The sequence below is a fragment of the Drosophila melanogaster genome, chromosome 2R (genome assembly GCF_000001215.4).
Source record: "Drosophila melanogaster chromosome 2R".
NCBI lineage: Eukaryota > Metazoa > Arthropoda > Insecta > Diptera > Drosophilidae > Drosophila > Drosophila melanogaster.
In genome coordinates, this window is record NT_033778.4 from 18986202 (window position 1) to 19009471 (window position 23270).

General features: G+C 42.4%; 1 protein-coding gene and 1 non-coding gene across 7 annotated transcripts; both read left to right on the forward strand.

The window, feature by feature from the left end:
- Positions 1 to 1142: 1142 nt before the first annotated feature.
- tn (thin) lies at positions 1143 to 22743 on the forward strand. Of its 6 annotated transcripts, none has more exons than NM_001299667.1 (13): positions 1143 to 1490; positions 3183 to 3487; positions 3575 to 3665; positions 7718 to 7858; positions 8810 to 8945; positions 10691 to 10833; positions 10927 to 12186; positions 14891 to 15588; positions 19588 to 20370; positions 21386 to 21545; positions 21898 to 22038; positions 22208 to 22284; positions 22359 to 22743. In NM_001299667.1, exons 4-13 carry the CDS (start codon positions 7724 to 7726, stop codon positions 22570 to 22572), a joined length of 3747 nt encoding a protein of 1248 aa, NP_001286596.1. In that variant the 5' UTR covers positions 1143 to 1490; positions 3183 to 3487; positions 3575 to 3665; positions 7718 to 7723; the 3' UTR covers positions 22573 to 22743. The 6 variants fall into 6 exon arrangements, with proteins under 6 accessions (NP_001286596.1, NP_001137707.1, NP_725843.1 ...); NM_001144235.2 differs by lacking the exon at positions 3183 to 3487 and adding an exon at positions 18404 to 18688 and having other exon boundaries at positions 10927 to 12708; NM_166318.2 differs by lacking the exon at positions 3183 to 3487 and adding an exon at positions 18404 to 18682 and having other exon boundaries at positions 10927 to 12222.
- On the forward strand, positions 8495 to 8641 carry snoRNA:abba-a. Its single transcript, NR_048143.1, has one exon. It is a non-coding gene; the product is annotated as a snoRNA:abba-a (small nucleolar RNA).
- Positions 22744 to 23270: the final 527 nt, after the last annotated feature.

Sequence of the window (23270 nt, forward strand, 5' to 3'; positions counted from 1 at the left end):
TGTAATAGAGGATATAGCTGTGGCTATGGCGTTGTCAGTGGGACTGACCTAGAGTCCGTCAACAACTTGAGCTGCCTTGGCGAACGTGTTGACATCTTTGTTTTGGCCCGCTCATAATTCGCATTTTTTCGGTTTGTTTTTGTTTTGACTGCGGCTGCGGCTTTGTTTTAGCTCGCTATTTTTTCCGAAAATATATTAACGGCTAACCCGATTCATCAGCCTATTGACAAGATGTCATGTGGGACAAGCAAATGACCGAACAAAAGACCGAATGTCTGGCGAGGATGGCTAAATGCAGACCAATCATACTGCATGTGATGACGGAGAGGAATTTGGTATTTATAGAATAATAAGCGAAAAATAAGTAATATTAAAGAACTAAATGATTTAAGACAACATAGTAACAAATGTTGATCTTCTTAGGCATATTATTAATATATATTACGTAAACAAGTGCTTAGAAACAGAACTTAATAAATTAAGATGAAATAAATATTAATAATTCAATGACAAATCTTAAGCGTATATATTTTATTATGATGTCTAGAGTAAAAAACCTACCTATCTCTAAATCATTTGTCTTTCTGTTAACACTTTTAATTATGCTGAATTCTATAACTACATAAAACTCGCGCGATATTTGCTAAGACATCAATTTCCTTATTCTATATAAGTATCAATATTTCTATAAATATTTAAAAAAATTCGAAAATGAATCATTCTGCCAGATAAATGCGTGGGCGTCGATCTTTTCCTCAGCTTTTCTTTCCGCTGGACTAAAGAAAAGTGAAAATCTCACTCTAATAACTGCGAAATAAGCCAGAACAATAACAGGTAAGAATACGTATTGAACAATATATTGTCGCTCTTGGACTTTCTGCGCGACATTGTAAAAAGCGAGAGGAATTCTTACAGACAATTATGGTACATATATTATATTATATGTATATATGTATATAATTCTTGCACAGGTTCGTTGGGGTCGGGTGAAGCTGGGAAACAACAAAAGTGCTACGTGAAAGTGGGAAGAAGACGCAGAAATATTTGTGGCACTTTTGTTGTTGCCTCAGGTTATATTTATAAAATTTCACCTCAAGAACGGCTGATCATCAAGCGTTCGAGAGTCGAGCAGAGAAAAACATTCATTTTCATTTCTGGCACGCTCGCGAGTGGACGTGCGGACCGATACGCCGATAATAGCTATAGCCCAGTTCGATTCCCAACCACCTATATCCATATATATATATCTATTAAGTGTATATAGAGGGGTGCAAAGATCTACCCAAAGATCTTTCACCTGTCGCGCAGTGCGTGAGGGTGCGTCCAAAAGCACCAGTAATCGCGACGCGAGTGTTGGTTTGAGCCAAGGCGGTAATACATCGTACCTCAGTTTGAAAGTGAAGTCAGTGAAAGTCCTTGTGCCGCCAAGGCATGCGAATAAATTTGCAAAAGTTTCGCGAAGCATCAGGAAATAGAGGAAGCCAACGCAAGTGAGTCGAACGGGGTGGATACGTCCTGATTTTAAGCTCGTTTTTGGAAACGCATTCAAATGGAGATGAGCTCGACGCATTCAATGGCTGCTGATTATGTAAAAAAAAGAAGAGAGAAAACGGCGAAAGGCGTGAGAATCTCGGCGAGAGAAGGAGCTTGGGAAAATGTCACCTGGCTGAAAATTGCGCTTTCTCAACATCCCACCGTGTGCACACTCCCACATTCGTGAAAAGCTGTCAAAATTATTTTCATCTCCTTCGGCTTCGCGTTCAAAATTTATTAACAAATTTTGACATAATCATGTATACAAATATATGTTGATGAGGATCTGTTATACGCTATATTACGTGTGTGTGTGTGTGTGTGTGTGTGTGCATATCTCATCAGAAAGCATGGCAATAATTTGCCCACACTCACACACACAGGCACGCACACAGAGACGCACATTGCTCATACGCCGTGTTGCTGCCTTATTTTTAGTTCGATTCAATCAGCGACATTTTCAGAGATTTTCTATTTCCATTTCTGTTGTTTGTGTTTGTCTTTTGCCCGCTGCTCGCTTATCATTGATTGCTTTGTTTGCTTTTGTTTCGGTTTCGGTTTTGCTTTTGCTTGTTCCTTCTCCCATTCTCGCCATCCATTTGGAATGTTTGTGGTGGGCTTTCTCGTATTTATTTTTATATTCACACCTCTCACACAAAACAATTAATTTCTCGTTTCGAAATATAAAAATAAAAATAATACGGAAGATTAAGTGAGAGAGGCGTGTGCGGTTTAAATTTATGTGCCGCCGGAAAGTAGGCAACAGTTTTTTCCAGTTTTCCTTTTAGCTTTATTGCGAGCACTCGCCTCTTTTCAATTCACTTCATCTGCCCTCCAACCCCATCCCTCCTCCGCTCTTTTCGAGTGTGCTTCAGCTGGGCGGAAGTTCAAGGTCGCTGGCAGCATTAAAGAAGTGCCATTGCAGCACGCTGGCAATAGATATCCACCTAAACTAGTTTTGATTCGAATTTACTGGCCACTTTTGCAACTTAAATTAAAAACTGCTCGAAAGTAGCGCGTTGGCAACTTTAAAGTAAATGTATTGCTTATGATTTCTTAGTGTTGTCTCATTTTCTTTATCCATTCATTTAAAGGTATTTTAAAAACTACATAAAGTTGTACACCTTTTTGTTGAAAAGTTTTTGTTTCAACAGACAAATAGCATTTATATTACCAAAATCTAATATGGAAAAATATTCCAAATGTTTCCGAGCTATTGAAGTTTTTAAGTCACTTGTTTTAAGTCAACTTGTTGGTTGCTGAAATCTGTATTATGTTTAAATATTGCTATATTCAAAAGCTTAGTGATTGCAAATAAAACCAATCTGCAATAATACTAAAAACGAAATCATCATAAAATGTATGAATTGATGTATAATTTTTCATGCCACATTTTACTGTATCATTTTAGTAACGCAATGAAGCTCCGAATTGTGCTCATTAAAGAAAATTAATTATAAGGGATATCAATGCAATTGTGTGAACAATTAATTTCTATTAAATTCCCTTTACGCGTTCGATGCTCAAAAGACCGCCGATGTAATCATGTTATTATAGTTTCGGAAATTGGTTTTCCATTGTTTAATTGTTTCCTTTGGTCGAAAGGAACTCGGCCACGGCAAGTTAATTAAAAAGATCTACCTTCGCAGCCATATGCTCGACCCCAGCTGATTATTCATTAACCTGGTCAAGAGTGTGTGGCCCACCGAGGAGCTTATCTGTCGCAGTGCACAATAAGCGAACCTTAAGCGCATTCCGAACTTCATTATCTTCGACTGTCAACCGCGCCCAATCGAATCCCATTCAATACTATCCAATCCCATCCAATCCCATGCCATCCAATGAATTCCAACTTTCACCACCCGCCTTCATCATTGTTTTGCGTGCCGCAGCCTTTGAGGCCGTATAATTAAGTTGGCATGATGCGGCTTATGCGCAGCGTGTTAATGGCCAGGTAAATGGCTACTCGACCCTCACTCCCCACAATTCACTCACAATTGCCTTTGGCTCTAAATTTAATATATTTTCTTTTTAATTTCAGCCAGCAGAGTTAACAGCCAAAGGAACAGGCCCCTTTCAAGGGCGCCTCGGATACCCAAGTAGACAATAAGAAGAAAACAACACTTGGAAACGTAAGTTATCACCGCTGAAATTGGAACGTCACAATACTTTGTAGTTTCTATAGTATTCCTTTGGGAGTGCAGCTAAAATTTCAAAAAGTTTCGATTGCATCTGCTTCTCCCGTCTGCTCCGTTTATTTATAGCCCAAAAATACAGTGCAGTTTTCATTTCTTTATTTGTTTTTCTTTTTGGCCTAGGAGTGCAGACTGCAGTCTGTGAATTCCGGGCTAGTGAGTTCTATTTTCGGCATATTCCCATAGGGAGATAGAATGATATATACAGAGCTAGAGGAGCGAAGTTCTGACCTTGAGAAGCATGCACAGAAAAAAAAACTGCGAAACTGGATAGAATTATTTTGGTAAAAGTAACAAATGTTTGTGTAGGGAACTTAACCTACTTACTTACCGAATGCAATTATATGTAGTTAATAGATACAGATAGATATTTTGAACATGTTTGAGAAAAAGCTTAATTGTAACTTTTAGGGACAACTTTTTGAATGGAATATGAAATTTTAGTTCGTATTGCAGCAAACTAATGGTTTACTGCTACTTAAGTTAAGGGAAAACTTCTAATGGAAGTAGAAACTTTTCACTTGGCACAGAGAAATGTTCCACTAGTTTGACGGAACAGCGAATTCGAGCGATGTTCGCTCCAATTTTCAATGAAATTTATTTTTAGGGCCCGTTACAGCGAGATACACAAAAGCACACAAATAGCCCAGCAATGAGATATAGATGGAAAATGCCGGCGTGCGTCCGAATGAGAAAATCAGCTCAGTTGATGACGTCAAGAGTGTGCGTGCATGTATTCGTACTAAATGGAGGAAAATCTTTTCGGTTAATCCAATAAGTAGCCGATGTCCAGGTTCGAGGCGAGAAATGGGAACTCCATTTGGAAGTAACATGCAGTGCGAAGTACTCATTTGTATCTTTGTATCTTATTAATGGCGCTGCAGCCAAACTGTAGATAAAGATACATACGCACGATGCCAAGAATATATTTTTGCGTTTGTGTCTGACGATCGCGCATTTTGTTTTGTTTCGCTCTCTGGCGATATATAGACGGTATATATCTGCAGATACACAGCGAAATCGGGAGAGAATGCCGCGGATTGTATATATATTTAAAATATTGTAGACTGTTGCTCAGCTCGTGTGCTTGGCAATTTTCACTTGCCATCAGTCGCTTTTTACATTTCCAATCGAATTCTACTAGGCGTGTTGCCCAGCAAAAACTGAAAAAAAATATAAGAAAAAAATCTAAACGACACCGTACCGAATTAGATATATTGAAATTAAAGTAAGGCGAACGGAAATCGATTGTACTCATTAAATGAAAGTGCCCAAAAACGAGTTGAAAAGGACTGAATTATAAGGATTCTCGCATTGCCAAAACCAATTGCATTTTATGATTGCCTTCGAGTGCCGCTTTGACAGCAACAGCAAGGATTGCCAAATAGTTTCCCATTTCAATTGGTAAGTTGGTGAGGTTTCTATGTATTTCAATTTTTTTTTTTTTTGGTTGGTGATTTCTGCTCAGTTTTGGCTGACCCAAATTTCATCGAATTCATTTCAATTTAGTTGTGTTGATTTCAATTTTCAGTGCTTTGCGTTGATGATTTTCTGTCACCAACTGTCAGCAGCGCGAAAAGTTTGACCCATTTTAGTTTTTCACATTTGGCAAAAAACTCTCCCAGGGTCAAGTGATTCGTTTCCGTTTCCCGTTCGCCATTTACTGTTTCCTGCCGCATAACTCGACTTAATTTTAACCCCCGCCAAGGTTAATGATTTTCTCGTGCTCTTTTTTCTGTAAACAAAACATTGAACAACTGTCGCCGTCAATTTGGCGTTTGAATGAAAGCAAAGAGCCGTGGGGAAATTCAAAGGAAACCAGAAAACACAGATTTCAGCTTCAAGAGCATTTAACATTTTCACGGATAATTGGTTTGGTATTTCTGAAAATCGCTCACACAGCCCGCGAATGCATTCACCACTATATATACACATAAATATGTATGCGTATAAGTGTATATATGTATTAACGGACCCAGCTGAATGACCTACCCACCCTTTAAATGAAAATGTAAAACGGGGTGGTTGGATTTTGGTAGTTATGCCGCCTTCTGGTGGCTTTCATTATGCTGGCGAGCAGCGTTCGCTATTCATTTTAATCCTTTCAGCAGCGATTCACAAATGCAATGGCTAAATTAGTTTCGCCACACACACACACACACACACACACAGTGCACTTCGCTCGAAACCAGAAAAAGGACCTACACTTTCTAATAGGACCACCAGTTTTGCCTTTATTTACCACGCACAATTTGCGAGAACGACAGAATTTCTATTCAATTTGATTTTAAGCGCATTTTCCAGTTAATTGCACTTTGTTCGCATATGTCCATAAGCTCATACATATATCCACTTTTTGCGATAGCTTCATTGTGAACTTTTGGCCGCATTAAATGGATGCTTTAAATATCCGAAACCAAACCGAGCCAAACACGACAATAATGGCAAACAGGCGCACGACAATTAGCGGTGGGCATCATGGACATCACGGTACCGATTCCATGGCTATATCCTCATCCGCCCACACTCTCAGTTTATTTACGAGCAGGAAGTGCGCATTGGTGCGCGTTTTTGTGCGCGACACACGCGGCGTATACGCGATGCATATTGCCAGCAACGGCGAAATCGTATTTATATTTATACTATACTTCATATACGCGGCTGCTGCCTGCTTTTCTTCCCTCTTAATACGAAATGTGTGTCATTTTTATTATTAAAATCTCAACTGCGGCCAGCAATGATCCCTTTTCCAAATGTGAGAAAGCTATTGCAGAGTGCTGAAAAAATGTTGCAAGTAGCTTATGAAATTGTGCAATGGAAGCTGATTTAAATATATGATTTATTGCCACACACACAAATTTACTCGGAATATGTGCTGCTTGCTTGTGGTCGATTACTTGATGAATTATATGTCAATCAGATGGACTATTAAACATAAGTTTCTTACGAGTGCTGATGATGGTTTGTCTTAAACATATCCCTACTTAAAATCAATCAATTTCATTCGAATTATTTCAAATATTCAAGCCTCTTTTGAATACAAATAACCAAACATGGGTTTTATTTACAAAAAAAGTCATATTTATTCAACGATATAAAACGAACAGGGAATTCAAATATGCCAAAGAAATGAATATTTATCAGCTGATTTATACAGTTCGCATTTTTATTTTCATGGATATGGTAAACATCATAAAAGTGAAACGTTTAATGCAAATATTTGTTGGTATTTGTTGAAGAGTGAATCATGCTGCGCGTTTAGCATTGAGAATCGGAAATGTTAAAAGGGTTTAATATATGCAATTACCTAATTACACAACTCATTCGACAAATTCCTAAAGTCATTTAAACGTAAATACTTATCATTAATTGGTGAAAATGTTGACTGACATTCAAAGGAAGTCAAAAGTCATGTGCAGCGAAATTGGGGATACACAACGTATAGAGAATTTTCATCTGCGAGCGTCGCTTTCCTCGCTTTTCATTTGCTGATGAGGGCAAAACATGGGAGGGATGGCAAACATCTGATACTGTTGAGCATCTCGGTTTCGTCTAAATAAACTTGTCAGATCCGCTTTTAATGAAGCAGCCATAAGCAGATTTGTGGCTTAGTGTATTTACCCGGGCCAAATGAAGCCGGCTCGCGACTTACGACAACGAAATGGTCAATTTATTGTATGACATTTGGGTTCTGGCTTTTAGTCAGTCCTGTGCCGTTGCTTGTTCATTCAAATGCAAGAATTTCGTGGCAATCGGATTCCTTCTGCTTTTTTTCGATTTTTGCGTTTCTTTTTTTTTTTGCGACGAGGCTTACCGGCTGACAGACGGTCTGTCGTCTTATGATGAGATTAGAAAGGGCAGGGAGTCCTGAATTTATAATGATATGAATATCAAATTGACAGCGCTTTTTGCGGTATAATCGAATCAGGTCTAATGACTGTTTTGCATTTGTTTACCCATCCACCGTATTTTTCTCATTTTCATGTCAGTGAGCCATGGAGCAATTCGAGCAGCTGTTGACGTGCTGCGTCTGCCTGGACCGGTACAGGATTCCCAAGCTGCTGCCATGCCAGCACTCCTTCTGCATGGAGCCGTGCATGGAGGGACTGGTGGACTACGTGCGACGCCAGGTAAGGCGATCATCATTAATCATCCCACTGTGCGAGTGCATTGTGTGCGAGCGGCAATTTGGTTATTGCCGCCGACGTCACACATCGCTGATGTGCACTCAGAAAAATTGCCAAAGCACTGTAAGGATTATGTCAAAGCTCAAGCTTTATAACCAATAATTTCTCAAATTATTTTAAATTTTTATAAATAACAATCGACACATTGTAACATTTATCAATATTAGATTCCTAAAGCTCTTAAATTTGCTTCAGTGTAACTGCTTAAGCTAAAATCTCGCATGGGAAATAAGGGAAAATACGATGGGTGGAAAAACAAAGAGGCGCCCAACAAGACGCCCCCGAAAATGTTGTATTTATCTTGCTGCTTGCGGCGCATTTGCGTAGATATCTTGTTGAAAAATTATATAGAAAGGCGTGGATATATGTAGGCTCGAATGAACCCACAAGTGTACGAAAGTGTGTATCTGTGTGCCGCGCTACTTATAGAGCGCCTCAGTCTGCGTGTATTTATAAATTTTGTTTTGGCTTTTGGCCAGCGCCACGCAAATAATTGGAAAGCATTTTCATTGTGCTGGCCAAACTCAAGAAAAATGCTTACCAAAAAAAATATTAATAAGGGGGGGAAATCGCTGCCTGCAATACCTGTCATGCGAATGAAAAAGCCATAACTGAAATGGATCTTTATGGCAAAACGGAGATGACAGGATATGAAGAGCGCACTCAAGATGCCTTCACATGCAACTAACAAAATGTGAAAGGTTTTTAAAGTTGCGAACAATGGCATTTAATAGTTGGCTTAGGGTTATGCAATTTGAATTCAAAGCAGCTTACTGCCAAAAGCCTTGTGCTCAACATTGTTTCAATTACCTTAAAAGGGATTTAGCATTGTATTAGCGCCTTGGGCCAATTATATCCTCTTGACTAATAACAGCATTTCTGCGAATCAATTAGGTGAAATGCCCCGAATGTCGTGCCGAACACCGGATACCCTACAATGGCGTCCAGGCTTTCCCAACGAATGTCACCCTACAACGGTTCCTCGAGCTGCATATCGAAATCACCGGAGAGCTGCCCGATCCCACATCAGGTAAATATGTTTGCCCTTTTTATTTTGTAAATGCCTGAAACAAATCAAATTTCTCCCTTTGATAATAAATAATAAATATTGGCTTGGAAATTCCGACTGGCATACAGATTAGTTCGCAAACGAAAAAAGCTGAGTGCACAAAGGCAAAAGGCAAACAAAAATGTTATTAATAAAAAGTATTGCCTTGTAGTCATTGTTGTAACTTTAATTAAATTCCACTAAATACAACGAGCGGAAAATTTGCAAAGAATGCCGATGGAAATCAAGGCCGAAAAACTATCATTTGCCATTATGTTTGGCTTTCCAATTAAAAAGTCAGGCGCTCCTGCCATCTGATAGCAATTAAAACTAAGCAAAACCAAATTGATTTCGTTTGAGCAATTTGCATTTAGCCAAAACCAATTTGTGGAACAACCTCCTCTTAGGCATGACTATGCAATTCCATCTGACAAAACTTGATGGTGGTGGGTAAATATGCAAATGGCTTGCAACTTTTGAGCTGCAATCAGGATCAAGTGTGAGTTAATAAGGCAGACAAAGTTCTTAGCTTAACTATCGCACAGAAAGAAAATTAGGTGTAATACTATAGATTGCAGTCAATAACAAAAATGGCTAAATGTTGTTAAACTGAGGCATAGGCTTGACCTTTGAGGTTATACTAGATACAATTGATTAATAATGTCTTTTAAGCCAGTTCGTTAGCATAGCTAAAAAATGTTTACTGTGCATCCGAAACTCTTCTTTTTTTTGTACTCTTGCTGCACAAATTTCCTAAGCTATGCAAATGTGTGAAACAAAGGAATCCTTTTCATGTTATGGATATAGCAAGGACAACGAGCACTCGTACAACTTTCATGTGGAATTTGCAAATTCACTTTTCCATATGATTACATGAGAAAATACTGAAGCCAACTATTGGCACAAGGCACTCCGGCACCCCTGCACCCCTTTCCCACCATCTCCCGCTGGTTTATTGTCAACCAGAAGGAGAAAGCTGGGAAAACTACTGAGGGGTGTTCATCAGGCATTGCCAATGCCAGCAATTGAAGCAGAAAAGTTTACTTTTTCAAGCTGGGACTGTTGCAGCAGGAGGACATCTACATCTTCATCGCCATGTTTGCATTGCAGCTCCCCATTGCTGAGGCTCGTTATTTGCATTGCCCCACTGAAGGCATCCTGTAGTCGACGAGCCACAGGATCCTTTGCCAAGGGATGTGACCCCCACCAAACGGAAGGCTCACCAAAAAAAATCTCACAAATATCCGAGCTTCCGACGATTTTTGAAATTTCTGATGAAAAACATAAAACATAAAATCTCAGGCTATTAAATTTGCAAAAATCCTTTGTATGTGACATCTAAGTGACTAAAACGATAGTTTTGAAACATTCAAAGATCTTTTAAGCCTCAGTTTTAAGTCTCAGTGCAGAGATATGCACTCGAGTATAGCTGCATAACTGGCGCTTAGGTGCAGTTGATTTCGTGCTCTTGAAATCGCATTAGTGAATGCAACAGACATCCGCCTCGACATTTCCTCACACCCTCCATTCCGCTTGGCATCCCTGGCATGTGGCAAGATTGTTGCCAAGAGTGCAAATTGATGAGCTGCTGTTGCCGCCGGCATACTTGGCATTTTATTGTCCAACCCAAGTGGGCAGAAAGTCATTTGTGTTGCCCCTTTTGGGACTGTGTTTTTTGGCAGCCAGGTGTGATAAGTAATTGTGTTTTCCCCGTTCACCTCTTGCAGGTCAAATTATGGAGCGTTGCGGCGTTTGCTCGGAAAAAGCCTATCTGTCCCATTGTGCACACTGCGAGAAAAAGATCTGCGAGGACTGCAAAAGCGCCCACATGGACATTCTGCGACGAGAGATCACGCGATTCAATTCACAGGTGAGCATCAATATTACTTAAAATCGCTTTAATTTAAATGTTGCCATTACTTACCATATTACTTACTGATCCATAATCCAAATCTCTTCTTAGATCCGTCGCAGTTTGCACCGACTTCAGGATTCGCTGGCCATCATCGAGAAGAACACCATGAGCCTGCAGACGAACGCCATTAGTGTGACGGAGGAGATCGATGAGATCTACCAAAGGATCACCAAGGCGATCAAGGATCGATCTGACCAGCTGAAGGGTGAGATCGATCGCTATTTGGCCGTGGAGCTGCGCAATCTGACCACGCTTAAGGAGAATCTCGATCTGGAAATCACGAACATCACCAGCAACTGCGACACGGTGGACAAGTACATGAACGAGACCGTGGAGTGGGACGATTGCGAGCTGATGGACACCAAGGAGATCTTCCTGAAGACGGTGGAGTTCCTGCGTCACTTCGAATACGAGAACAACGACTACAGTCGGCGAGTGAGGTTCCTGGTCTCCATAGATCCCAACCAGCTAGTAATGAACCTGGCCACCTTCGGTGACCTGAACATAGCACCTCATTCGACACCAAGTGGCGGTTCGGTTAGCAGTTCCCATCTGGCGCCGCCCAGTGCTCTGCAGCCGGGTTTGATGCGATCGAAGAGCGACCACCGCCTGGCCACCCAGTTCCGCCAGCAGGAGGAGCGCAGTGGCTACAACGATGAGCCCGTGCTGGGCGGTCGCAAGTTCGGTGAACGGCCGCAGCGCAGCGCTACCCAAGCGAACAACGATCGCTATGGACGCAGCGGTGGCGACTACGACTATGAGAACGACTACGACAACGAGGGTTCGTCGGGCAGGGCGGGCAAGTCCTCCCGCTTCCGCTCGCGTTTCGTGAGATCCCACCAGAACGACGACTCCGACAGCGAGCAGCAGCAACAGCAACGGCAGCAGGAGCTCAAGGAGCGCAAGGATCGCGTCCTGGACAGCGAGGATGTGTCCCGCGGACAGTTGAGCGGCATCATCCGATTGAGCGACTGCTCGCGCGTTGTCCAGCGCTTGGCCGATATTGGCAAGGAGAAGAAGGAGAAGAAGTCCGATGCCGCTGCCGCAGCTCAGGCGGCAGTTCAAGCCGCCATTCAGGCCCAAAAAGCGGCCATGCAACGGCAGCAGCAAAAGAATCAGCAGAACGCCGCCGACGAGGAGGAGCTGGCGCGCCAGAAACGCAAGAATGCCGGCTCATCATCGACAGGTGGAGCAGCAACATCGACGTCCAGTGGTGGTGGCGACACCGCCAGCGATCAGCGAGTGGCGGCTCTGAAGAATCGAGGCGGAGAAGAAAGCGATGGCAGCTCCAACCAGGCGGCGTCCCCAGTGCGTAATAGTGCGGCATCCACGACGCGAGCTGAGGTAAGTGTGAATGAGGCAAATACAGAAGAAGAAGGCGTGGCCAGTGAAAGCAGTGACAGCGAAGAAGATGAGGAAGTTGAAGATGAAGATGAAGAAGAAGAGGTAGACGAGGAGGAGGAACAAGTAGAAGAATCTGTAGAAGAAGAAGAGGCTCCCAGGGAATTGCTGAACCTACCAGAGGAAGCTCTGCAACCGACCTCATCTGAAGTTACAGAGGAGGAAGAATCCTCTTCCGAATACGAAGAAGTAACGGCCACTGAAAGTGAAGAAGAGCAGGAGGAAGTTGAAGGAAGGGTAATCGAAATAGAGAGTCAAGATCTGCCAGTGATCAATGTACTTCCACCCGAGAATGACATTGCGCACAAAGTGGAAGAAAGCCCAGTAGACCACATAAGCAATCAGGAGCTTATGGAAGAAACAGATAAATCTACCGACGAAAGTCCAGAAGAAGAGGAAGAGGAGGAGTACACAGAAGAGGAGATTGAGGTCACGGATGAAGAGGAAGAGGAGGATTGAATTGAGTTACAGATAACACAATAGTAGGTAAAATTCAAAAGATTCTAAGAACGAATATTTTGAGTACTTCTTATCAGAAAATATACATATATATACTTTTAGAAATCAAATTCACTTTCGTGTAGATAGCAATAGCAATTTACATATTACTGAGTAGCCTGTATAGTAGGGATCGCTGTCACTGTAGCCTAGCTGAGTATTTTACCCTTGTGTTGTGCCAACTCCCGCCGAAAGAACTTATAACGATAATTGCGTATACGCCATGTGTGCTTCGTTCTTTATTTGTGCTCCATCGTTCACACTTCCCTTCCGCTCCGTAAGTGTTATCCTTGTTTCTTTTGTCGATCCTGTCGAAGGAGCAACCTAACTTAACTGTTTATCGTTACTTTTACTGTTAATCTTACCTAACCAAAAACATTTCCTCTGAACTTGTCCCATTATGTTTGGTTTTTATTTATTTTGATTTACGCAACTGGTTTTCTGTTCTTGTTATTTTATGTGTACGTTAAGCTCAAGTCTTTATTTATTTATTATGATTGTTTATTATTATTTCCATTCCGTTTACTTACGTTTATTGTCTTGTGAGCGCCTTTCACCTAATGCTGTTTTGGGTCTGAACCTTTTGCCTCTACTAAGTAATCTGAATGCAATGCAAGGTAAAGTTTCGACCCAAAGCTCGGACATCAGAATTGTACAATATTGTATACAAATATATGGATATATATATTTTTTATTTATGTAGCTTAACATCCTTTACCTTATCGTTAGTTAGAGACTGCACAAAATTTTAAAGCAAATAAAGCAACCAGAAATTACAAAATTCCTTTGATGTAACATTTATTTTCTTTTGAAACTTTCTTTTTTCTCCCTCTTTCTCTCTATATCTATCTATCTAACTATGTTTATATCTACATATCTCTGCGAATCTCTCTTGCAAGTGGAGAACCGATGTGGTAGTGATGTTAATTTGCTTAAATGTTACTAAATTTCTTTGGCAAATGGTGTCGAGTTGAATAAATCGCAGACCCTGGTCAACAAGATATACATCTCTTGGTTATTTCCCAATTTATTTGCTCCCGTTCTCATTATAATGGAAACTTTTTCAACCATTTCTTTATATTTTCGTTGCCGTTTTGTTGGTTTACAATTTCTGATGTCCGCTGTAAATATTTCTGTTGTGTATGCATTTCTTTACCCGCCTCCCATATCCCCACCCATCGTTTTTTCGCCTGTCATGCATTCACACATTGTTGCCACGCCCCCTTCCCCAGTCCCCAGTCAGCTGCCCCCCGAAAATGGCAGACAGAGCCGGGTTCAATGGCGAATATTTCACCATCATGCGAGTGTCAGCGATGCGGCTGCTTCCGTCAGTTTAACAATGTTTCCAGCTGCCAGAGTGTGCGTGTGTATCTGTATGAATGAATATACCACACACTATATACGTGTACATATATACATGGAGTTGTGCTTTAGTGGCATATGCACCCTTGCTGCATATTTGTCTTGTTTTTGGCATTTACTGAATGGGAATAGGAAAAGGTTGTCTGATCAATTAGGAGCACATCAAAGGAAGTGGATGAAATATCAAACGTAATGAAAAGGCTCGTATGCTGGGAACTTTGTATTTCTACGATTTTAAAATTTTCGATGCTTCCGAGTTAGAGCTTCAACAGATTTTGCCAAGGAAAATATAGAGAAATAATAACCAAGCTTGGGCTAACTTCAAATTAAACCAATATATATAAAATATGTTAGTGCTACTAAAGTCACTCCATGAATATCTATAACTCGACCTAGAGCTAACACTTGGTATTTTCAACGTTCATGTTAAATTTTAGTTCTTGTACTAATCAATTGAATTAGCTTAAAAATTCTTTACTATTTTTACTAGTATACACAAACATTTTCCCATAGAGAAATGCCAGCTGCGATTCAGTTGCTTCTAATAAATCCCAAATTTCACTAGACTCCCGCCCATCAGCAATCTACATCTCAGCATCGTCATTTCTATTTCTTTATCTATAAATCTTTCTATTTCGCATCTGCATCGCATTCGTTACTCGTTCCGTCGCTTGCCAAAACCGAAATCGAACTAACTCAGACCGCGAGCGCCACAGACTCTGATGCAACTCCCACTCCTACAATCCAACAGTCGAAGCCGCCCGTTTCCGCCCAGGTGGCAGCGGTCAAGAAGACCCAAAGATCCGGTAGCAGTGACAGCAGTGCCTCCACCGAGAGCTCAGCAAGTTCGGCGGCAGCAGCGGCTGTGGCAGCCACATCCACATCCGCAACTGCGGCAGCACCTGCAACATCCAGCAGCAATTCGACAAGCCAAAATGCCAAGGCGCCCAGCTCATCCAGGTATTCCACAGCCAGGGATACCACGGCAGTGCCGGAAAAAAAGCCCTTTGTGAGTCGCTTCCTGCCACAGCATAGCACCGCCAGTACCACCAATGGCTCGGCGGACAAGAAGAAGGCAGAGTCCAGTTCCAGCAGCGAGGAGGAGACCAGTTCGGAGTCCGAATCCGAATCGGAACCGGAGACCAAGGCGAAAAGCAGTGCCACCAGCAGCACCACCAATACCAAGTCCACGCCCAACAGCGCGGCCAGTTCAACCACGGCAGCCAGTAGTTCCACCACTAGTGGATCCTATCGGGATCGCCTGGAGGCGCGGCGAGCATCCCGCGATGACAGCTCATCGACGGCAGCGGGCCGCAGTAGCTATGCCACGCCCTCGAGCAGCGGATATGGGAGTGGCAGCGGCACCACTGGCGGACGCACACGAGCGGTACCAGCGCCACATCACACAAGTGAGAGCGAAGATCGCTACGGAAGCGGCACCGGAAGCAGGTATTTCCACCCAACATCCCATTCTAAATATTCTAGCGTTTTTTCGTGATTTCGTAATTTCTATAACCGACTAATTTGCATGTTTAATGAGGTTTAAATAATATGAAAAACACATATGGTTATCCGCACAGAGGATAAAAACTTTCACGGGTTTTATGGTACTTACTTTTTTTGTGAAACTATGCCAGACACTTAATTATATTCGGTTAAACGTACTTTCTTGAATTCAATCGAAAAGCTCTGGGCAGAAGATAAAATGTTTTTCTTGTCTATACATTGCAAAAAGTATGTTTTTAAAACTTATGAATTTTTTCTTCTCTGTGTAATAGCTTAGTAGCTGCCGCTCTTTAACGAAAAGATAGAGATACATATCTGATGGGCATGGAAAATAAATTGTGTGTCAAATATTGCAGTTCGGTAATTTATTGCCTCGTTGTTTGCCGCACTAATTGAATTACCTGCAAAAAACATGGCACGCTATTAATTTACAATTTGACCTAGGTAATCAGTTGCATACATGACTGCAGAGCGGCTTTAATCGATATGCCTAATGGATAATTATGGTTTTTGGTTTGGTTTCGGATTGGTTACCCCACGAGTTCAATGCGTTTAAATGAGTGCTTCTAAGACTTTCTTTTGTATCCAATTGTATCTCACTGCTGCAGCTTTGTACAAGTGCTCCGTGCTGGCATTAACATGGCATTGGCCACTTTGTTGCTCATACGCCTCGTGTGGCGTCTAATTGTCAAGTTCATAACCTTCACATAGCAAAACGACACATACGCATATACAGACACAGATACACCCAAACACAACATGCAATTCCCCCGGATAGGTAAACACACACAGTACACACCGTTCTATCACTCTCTTTCTCTTTGTGTTCTCTATACAATGATCTTTGCAGTGCACTGCCCTTTAGCATACCGTACATAAGCAGACCCAGCCGGGCTCGCTACCGAAAGCGACTTGCCGATGTCTAGCCCGATATGTATACTCTATACAATATATGTGAAACTCAGGCCAAAGCGACTCGAATTCAATGCAATTCATAGTTCAATTTGTTTGTTAACCCATAACGATGAATGCGTTTTGAAATATGCCCTAAAGTATCAATCCCCCCGCCTAACCCATACCCACTAAGCCAACTCATGTTGAACGAGTGCTTACCCTATTGATTATACATTTGAATGTTAGCTGAAAATAAAATTGAACAATTGACCTTTGTGCCTGGGCGACAAAAACTTCTTTAATTTTACTTTTGCACGACAACAAACACCGTACCAGAACCCTTTTTCTTCTGCAACAAATCTAGCGTAATGTAATTACAACAGTCCTTCGTTCCTCCACCAATTTCGCACCCTATCCCACTGCCACTCCCACATCCACCTAATCACTCTTACTCGCTCTTACTACCCGGGAACAATGCGATAAATTGCTATTTGTCATCCGTCCGAGTGGCAGCATATATATATATATACATTTTCCAGGAGTCCATCAGTCAGTCTGCCGTATTTACTCTAGGTGTTTGTTCAGTGAGAATGAAGCTGGATTTATGCATACACGAGAAAGCAAAGGTTTTCAGCCACATAAAAATACTGTTTTAATTGGGCAACTTAGAGCTGAAAATTCTACTAAAATTCCTCAAAAAGAACCAATCAAAATCAATATCAATTGCACCGCAAATCCGATTAAAAAGGTTTTCGAACATGCGCATCTAGTGATTTTATTGTGAAAGTATATAAATATTATAATATGCGGCAATACGACATAAACTTATTTGTTTAAATGTTTCATATTTGCCTCAATGTTCAATGTGAATTAGTATTTTAATGATTTTATTCAGACACTTACTACAGGCTTATATTCTTTAAAAAGTGTAGCCTCTCATCGGATTTTATGCAAAGTAATAAACTGATTTCATATAACAATATCAAAACGTTTTTATGAGCTTTAACTACCCAGCATGTGTTCAGGTTTTTTTATGATAAGTACACGCAGTAAAATAAAGCCAATATTTAATATTAGGCAGCAGGTATCGGATGAACGTCGCATTCGAGTACATAACATCCAATTGTTTAAGCTATTTTTTATCGTTGGCAATTAAACAGTGTAAACAGGGAGTCAGTGGCAAATTTCAGCCAATTTTTTTTGAGTAAATCGAGATGCAGCAAAAAGTGTTGCCTACTTTTTTGGGCTGCCTGACGATACTGCCTGTTGCTTTTGCTGTATTCGCCCCCATTTTGCGTTGCGTTGCCTTTCTGCACTCGTACTCACCTAGATTTAAGCATTTAATTTATGTTCTTTATCCGTGCAACGGTACTCGTTGATATTTTTGTAGTAGTTGTTGCTTTTTGTGTTTCTTAACCCGCCCAACCACCACCCAGCAACATAAAAACACACACTGACACACAGGCAAGGACGCCTTTTGGCGCCATAATTTCACGTACTTAACCGAACTTTTCCCAACTACTTTGTTCAACTTTCGATAATGCGAAATGTGTATTTAATTATAAACTTTGTGCTCGGGTTTTGCGATATTTAATAGAATTTAATGGCCAATAAATGCGACCTACACACACAACTATAGACACGGACCTAACCTAGTTAAAAGTTAGTTGATAAAGCGGGATTAGTCTTAATTAAAAAATGAGAAAAGAGATACACAGCAACAGCTACGGCAAAAGCAAAAATACACATCTACTAAGTTAAAAGACTGTTGAAAATTAAGTATACAAACACCAAAAGACGTAGATCAAACCAAACCAAACCAAAACCAAAAACCAAAAACCGAACCGAATCAACATTTTTGCAGCTACACAAGCCGCTTTCTAAACAAGAGCAAGAGCAGCGCCATTGTAACGCAACCCTCGCTATCCACGCCCACCGCCTCCTTCGATGAGGATGCCACCGGAACCGGCGACGACTCGGACAGTCGCTATGGAACTGGCCGCTCCAGATACTTGGCCATGAAGGAGCGACGCACCCGATTGGCGCGCAGCCGTTCGTCCCATCAGTTTGGCAACGATGACGAGGATCTGGATGAGCCGGTATCCCCCACCACGGTCTCGCCGTCCGCTTACCTAGCATCAAGGTGCGCGTGAGACACCAGATCTTTCAGCTAAACTCCTGACCAATGCCCCCTTAAGCTATTTGGGCTCTGTACTCATGCTAGCAAGCCGTATACCTAAACAAAAATGATCCCACAAAACAAGTGCTTGTTTTCAGGATCTATGTAGTTTTGGCTGCAGTTTGTTTTGCCTGAGTAAGGAACCTTAAATTGTACATAGGTTATTTATCGGCTGTACAAATAGATATTTAAATTTCCGCCGATAGTATTTTGTCCTGCGCTGGGCGCTTTCATTGTGCGTGTGTGCTGTTCCCCGGTTTATAATTGTATTTTTTCTACCACTTAAATTGAAATTTAGTTTTACATTTGATTTTATCGTTTTTATATTTTTAAGTTGAGTTTCTGTGCGTGCCACGTCCGAAGTTCGCCACGTTTTGTTCTCGTTCATGTTGCACTCTAGACTAATTCAACTTTTTGGATTTACTTTTTATTTTCTGTATTTTTTGGTTTCTATTAGTCATTTACCTGTGGTTAAGAAGAAAACAAAATTCTGCGCGTTTTTAAATTAACCGAAATTAACCGGAAATCAATCAAAAAGTTTTCCCCTTTCTGAATCTCTCTGTACATACGCAGCACTAGTAATCATGCACCAGTCTCATGCAGATCAGTTAACTGAGAAAGGAGTTGCTCATTAACAATTTGGAATATATTAAAATATAAAAAAAAATATTTTTATTTTCACAAATTGCGAAAGAAGAAATATGGTAACACTTGAATATTCACAATTTTAACTGCAGCTCCTTTTCTCGGTTGAAAGCGCCTCATCCAATTCAAAATCAGTCAGAGCACTCAGCACCATTCCATCTCACCCCATTCCCTGTGGGCTCGTCCCCGTAACCATGTGCTTAATATCCAAAATGCTCTTGCAGGTACAGCGGCTATGGCAGCAGCGATCTGTCTCGCAGCCGCTCCTCACACGCCCTGAAATCGCGCGATAACTCCCCGATCACGGATCGCGGAGCGGGATCGTCGCGGTCAAGCGGACTGGGCGGCAGCTCGACGACGGACAGCAAGGACGGCGAGGCGCTGAGCTCCTGGGCACGGTACTTGAAGAACAAGTACGGGAACAAGAGCAGCAAGGACTCGGCCGGAAGTAGCGGCAGCGCACGCGACACGCACGCGGGCAGCTCGACGTCATCTTCGGCGGCGGCGTCGTCCTCGCATGCGCACGGCTACGGAAGCGGTACGAGCGGCTCCAGCGGACGGAGCACCGCTAGCGATGTTTCGCGGCGGCTGAGCCTGGGATTGCCCTTGCGTCAGGCCAACGAGCTGGCCTCCTCTGACGATGACGGGTCAAAAAACGGGCTAGGCTCCCCTACGTCCCCTACGGTAGCAGCAGCAGTGGCAGCAGCCGGTATAACCGGAGCGGCAGGTACTATCCCTAAACAGGTGTACCTGCGCAAGCGCCAGCAGCTGTTCCAGCTGGGGGGCCGGGGGAGCGAGCCCGGATCCTTCACATGGCCACGCGGCCTGGCCGTCGGCCCCGATAATAGCATCGTGGTCGCCGACTCCAGCAACCACCGCGTTCAGGTCTTCGACTCCAATGGCATCTTCGTCAAGGAGTTCGGCGAGTACGGCAACGGTGAGGGCGAGTTCGACTGCCTTGCCGGAGTGGCCGTCAACCGCATCGGCCAGTACATCATAGCCGATAGGTAAGTTAAGGGGTACCACATTACGTAGTTAAGATTAATGGGCGGAAAACTTCTAAAGTTTAACATTTTATATAGATCTCATTCATAAAATAGCTTTAGCTAAGTCCTGGCTATGTAAAAGTAAAAAATTGATATTGGCTTGTCTACTTTGGCGGTGATACTTAATCTCCGAGTGGGTGAGCATCTGCTGGTGGTCAGTCTGTGTTTTAATTAAGCCGAAACAAAGGCGAATGATTAATTCCCCGGCTTCCCTAGCTCCTCCTCTAATTGGCAGGGCTAAGCGCATAATAGCCGCGTTAATGAGAAACATGTGCCGGTTCAGTTGGGCGTAGTGCGAGATTTTGGCGCTCCTGCACATGTTATCTGCAACCTTTTTACGAGTGCTCCTGGTATCCGCGCGTTTCCAGCCCCCACATCCCAGATCCGATCTCCCAGCCTCCGGCGGCCACTGTCATTGTTTGACGCAAAATCTCGTTAAGCACCCAAAGACCCGGGGTATCCTCATTGTGCGAGTCAACTTTGATTTTGCACGTTAAGCGGCTTAGACCTAAGCCCAACACCCATCAGCCCACGCCGAACAGCATCACCACACCACCACCGTAACCCACGGCTGAAAACCAAAAATCCACGTCCAACACCTTGGAATTCCAAGGCGTCGCATTTTGGCTGACGACCCGCGAATCTTTTTTGGGGACCGGTAATGAGATCTCTCTTTTGGCACAGGGTTCACAATTAACGGGGGGAATTCTCCGATTTGATGGCCTAATAAATTGGCCAGTTAGGTTGAACATGAAAGAAAAAGAAGGTACACGCATTGGTGGAATTTGGAGAGTGAACCAATAAAGTCAAATAAAACATACGATTTTTGCTTGTTATAATATTTGTCAGATGAGATTTAAAATTTAAATTTACTTAATGGTTTCAAAACTTGTTAACCTGTGTTATAACTTTAATGAGGCACTATATATTTCAATAAGATAAGTAAGTTTCCTCTGTTCTTACTTTTCGCTTGCAGATACAATCATCGCATACAAGTGCTCGATCCGCAAGGACGATTCCTGCGCGCCTTCGGTTCGCAGGGCACCGCAGATGGCAAATTCAATTATCCTTGGGGCGTAACAACCGATGCACTCGGCTTCATTTACGTGTGCGATAAGGAGAACCACAGAGTGCAGGTGAGGAGGAAACGGAGGATGCACCCATTTGGTCCGGGCCCCCATCCTTTTCGCAGCCTTTTTCAGCTCGCCTCGCCATCTTCAGTCTCGATTTGCATGCAAATATTTATATATGCAGTGGGGCATGCGGAAAGTTTTGGGCGGCGGAGAGGCTCGAGCCTTGCCCAATTTGTCACACTCGAGCTGCAGCATCCAGCAGCAATTTTCATGGGCTTAACTAGCATATATACATATACATATATAAGAGTGTATATTTCAGTTTTTGTGTGTACTTTGACTGCATGGTCCATCCTTTCGAGTGCTCCTGCCGATTTCAATTTGCAAACTTATAACGAATATTCGCATTCGTCAGGTTTTCCAATCCGATGGTTCCTTCGTTGGCAAATTCGGTTCCTGCGGCCGTGGCGAGGGACAACTTGAGCATCCGCATTATATAGCCGTATCGAACACGAATCGTGTGATTGTTTCCGATTCGAATAACCACAGGATTCAGGTGAGCCAATAGCCCCCGGTTGCCACTGGTCCCTTGGGCTTTTCCATGCCTGTCTGGCCATGTGAACAATTTTAATTAAAATATGCTCACCATCGAGATTCATTCCCAATTTATTTGAACTTCCTGCACCTTCCGTGCCTGTCACCTCTTTCCGTATCCGTATCCGCAGATTTTCGACGTAAACGGCAAGGTCCTCTCCACGGTGGGCGGCGAGGGTTCCGACGATGGCCAGTTCAAGTTTCCACGGTAAGCAAATCGAATCACCCATTTTAATTGACAAAGTATTGAGGTCACACTTCTGTTTTTTATTTCCCGCACAGCGGTGTGGCCGTGGACGATCAGGGCTACATATTCGTGGCCGATTCTGGCAATAACCGCATTCAGATCTTCAATCCGGATGGCAGTTTCCTGAAGACCTTCGGTTCCTGGGGCTCCGGCGACTCGGAGTTCAAAGGACTCGAGGGTGTGGCCATCATGTCGAACGGCAATATCTTGGTCTGCGATCGAGAGAATCACCGCGTCCAAGTCTTCTGATCAGAATCCGCGAAAATACCGATACAAGGAAAATCCATTGCATTATCTCATCATTAATCGACCATTTTTATTTCGTCTTTAATTAATATTGGTTACGAAGTGCCAAAGCAATTAATGTCCCTCTTTCTACGCCTAGAAATTGTGTCAATTAGCAATGGAGGAAAAGCAGCTAAAAAAAAAAAAAATCGAAAAACTTTTATGTTAAACTAGAGGAAAAAAGAAAACTTTGAATAAAAAAGCGAAAACTCGACAGAGTTTGAGTGAACGAAATTTTCGTTTCCTTTTGGGTATATACGAACATTTTGAATGGGGGGCCCAACTGTTTATTGCTGCATTCAAGTATTCCCTAATTGAGATTTATCTGCGTGCAGCCCAACAATTTCCAAATCTGCCGTACGCCCCCTGGTTTTCCTGCCCCCGGGGCACTTTATTAAATTAAGATGTTCTGTGCTAGCAAATTGCAAACTTTTTTCGGAGCTTTTCGCATAAACTATTTGCCTCCAACTGCCAGCTGCGTGTGGCGTGTATAACAACAACAACAGCAAACCTCAGTGGCAACCGAATTGGTAGCAGCAACTGTGGCAGCTACAGTTACAGGATTTATATGTTGCCGCATAAATTTGTTTGCCGGCAAATGTTGCGCATACGCCACGTATGTAGTACAAATACTCCAACGCAAATGTGTTAGATAAAAAAGA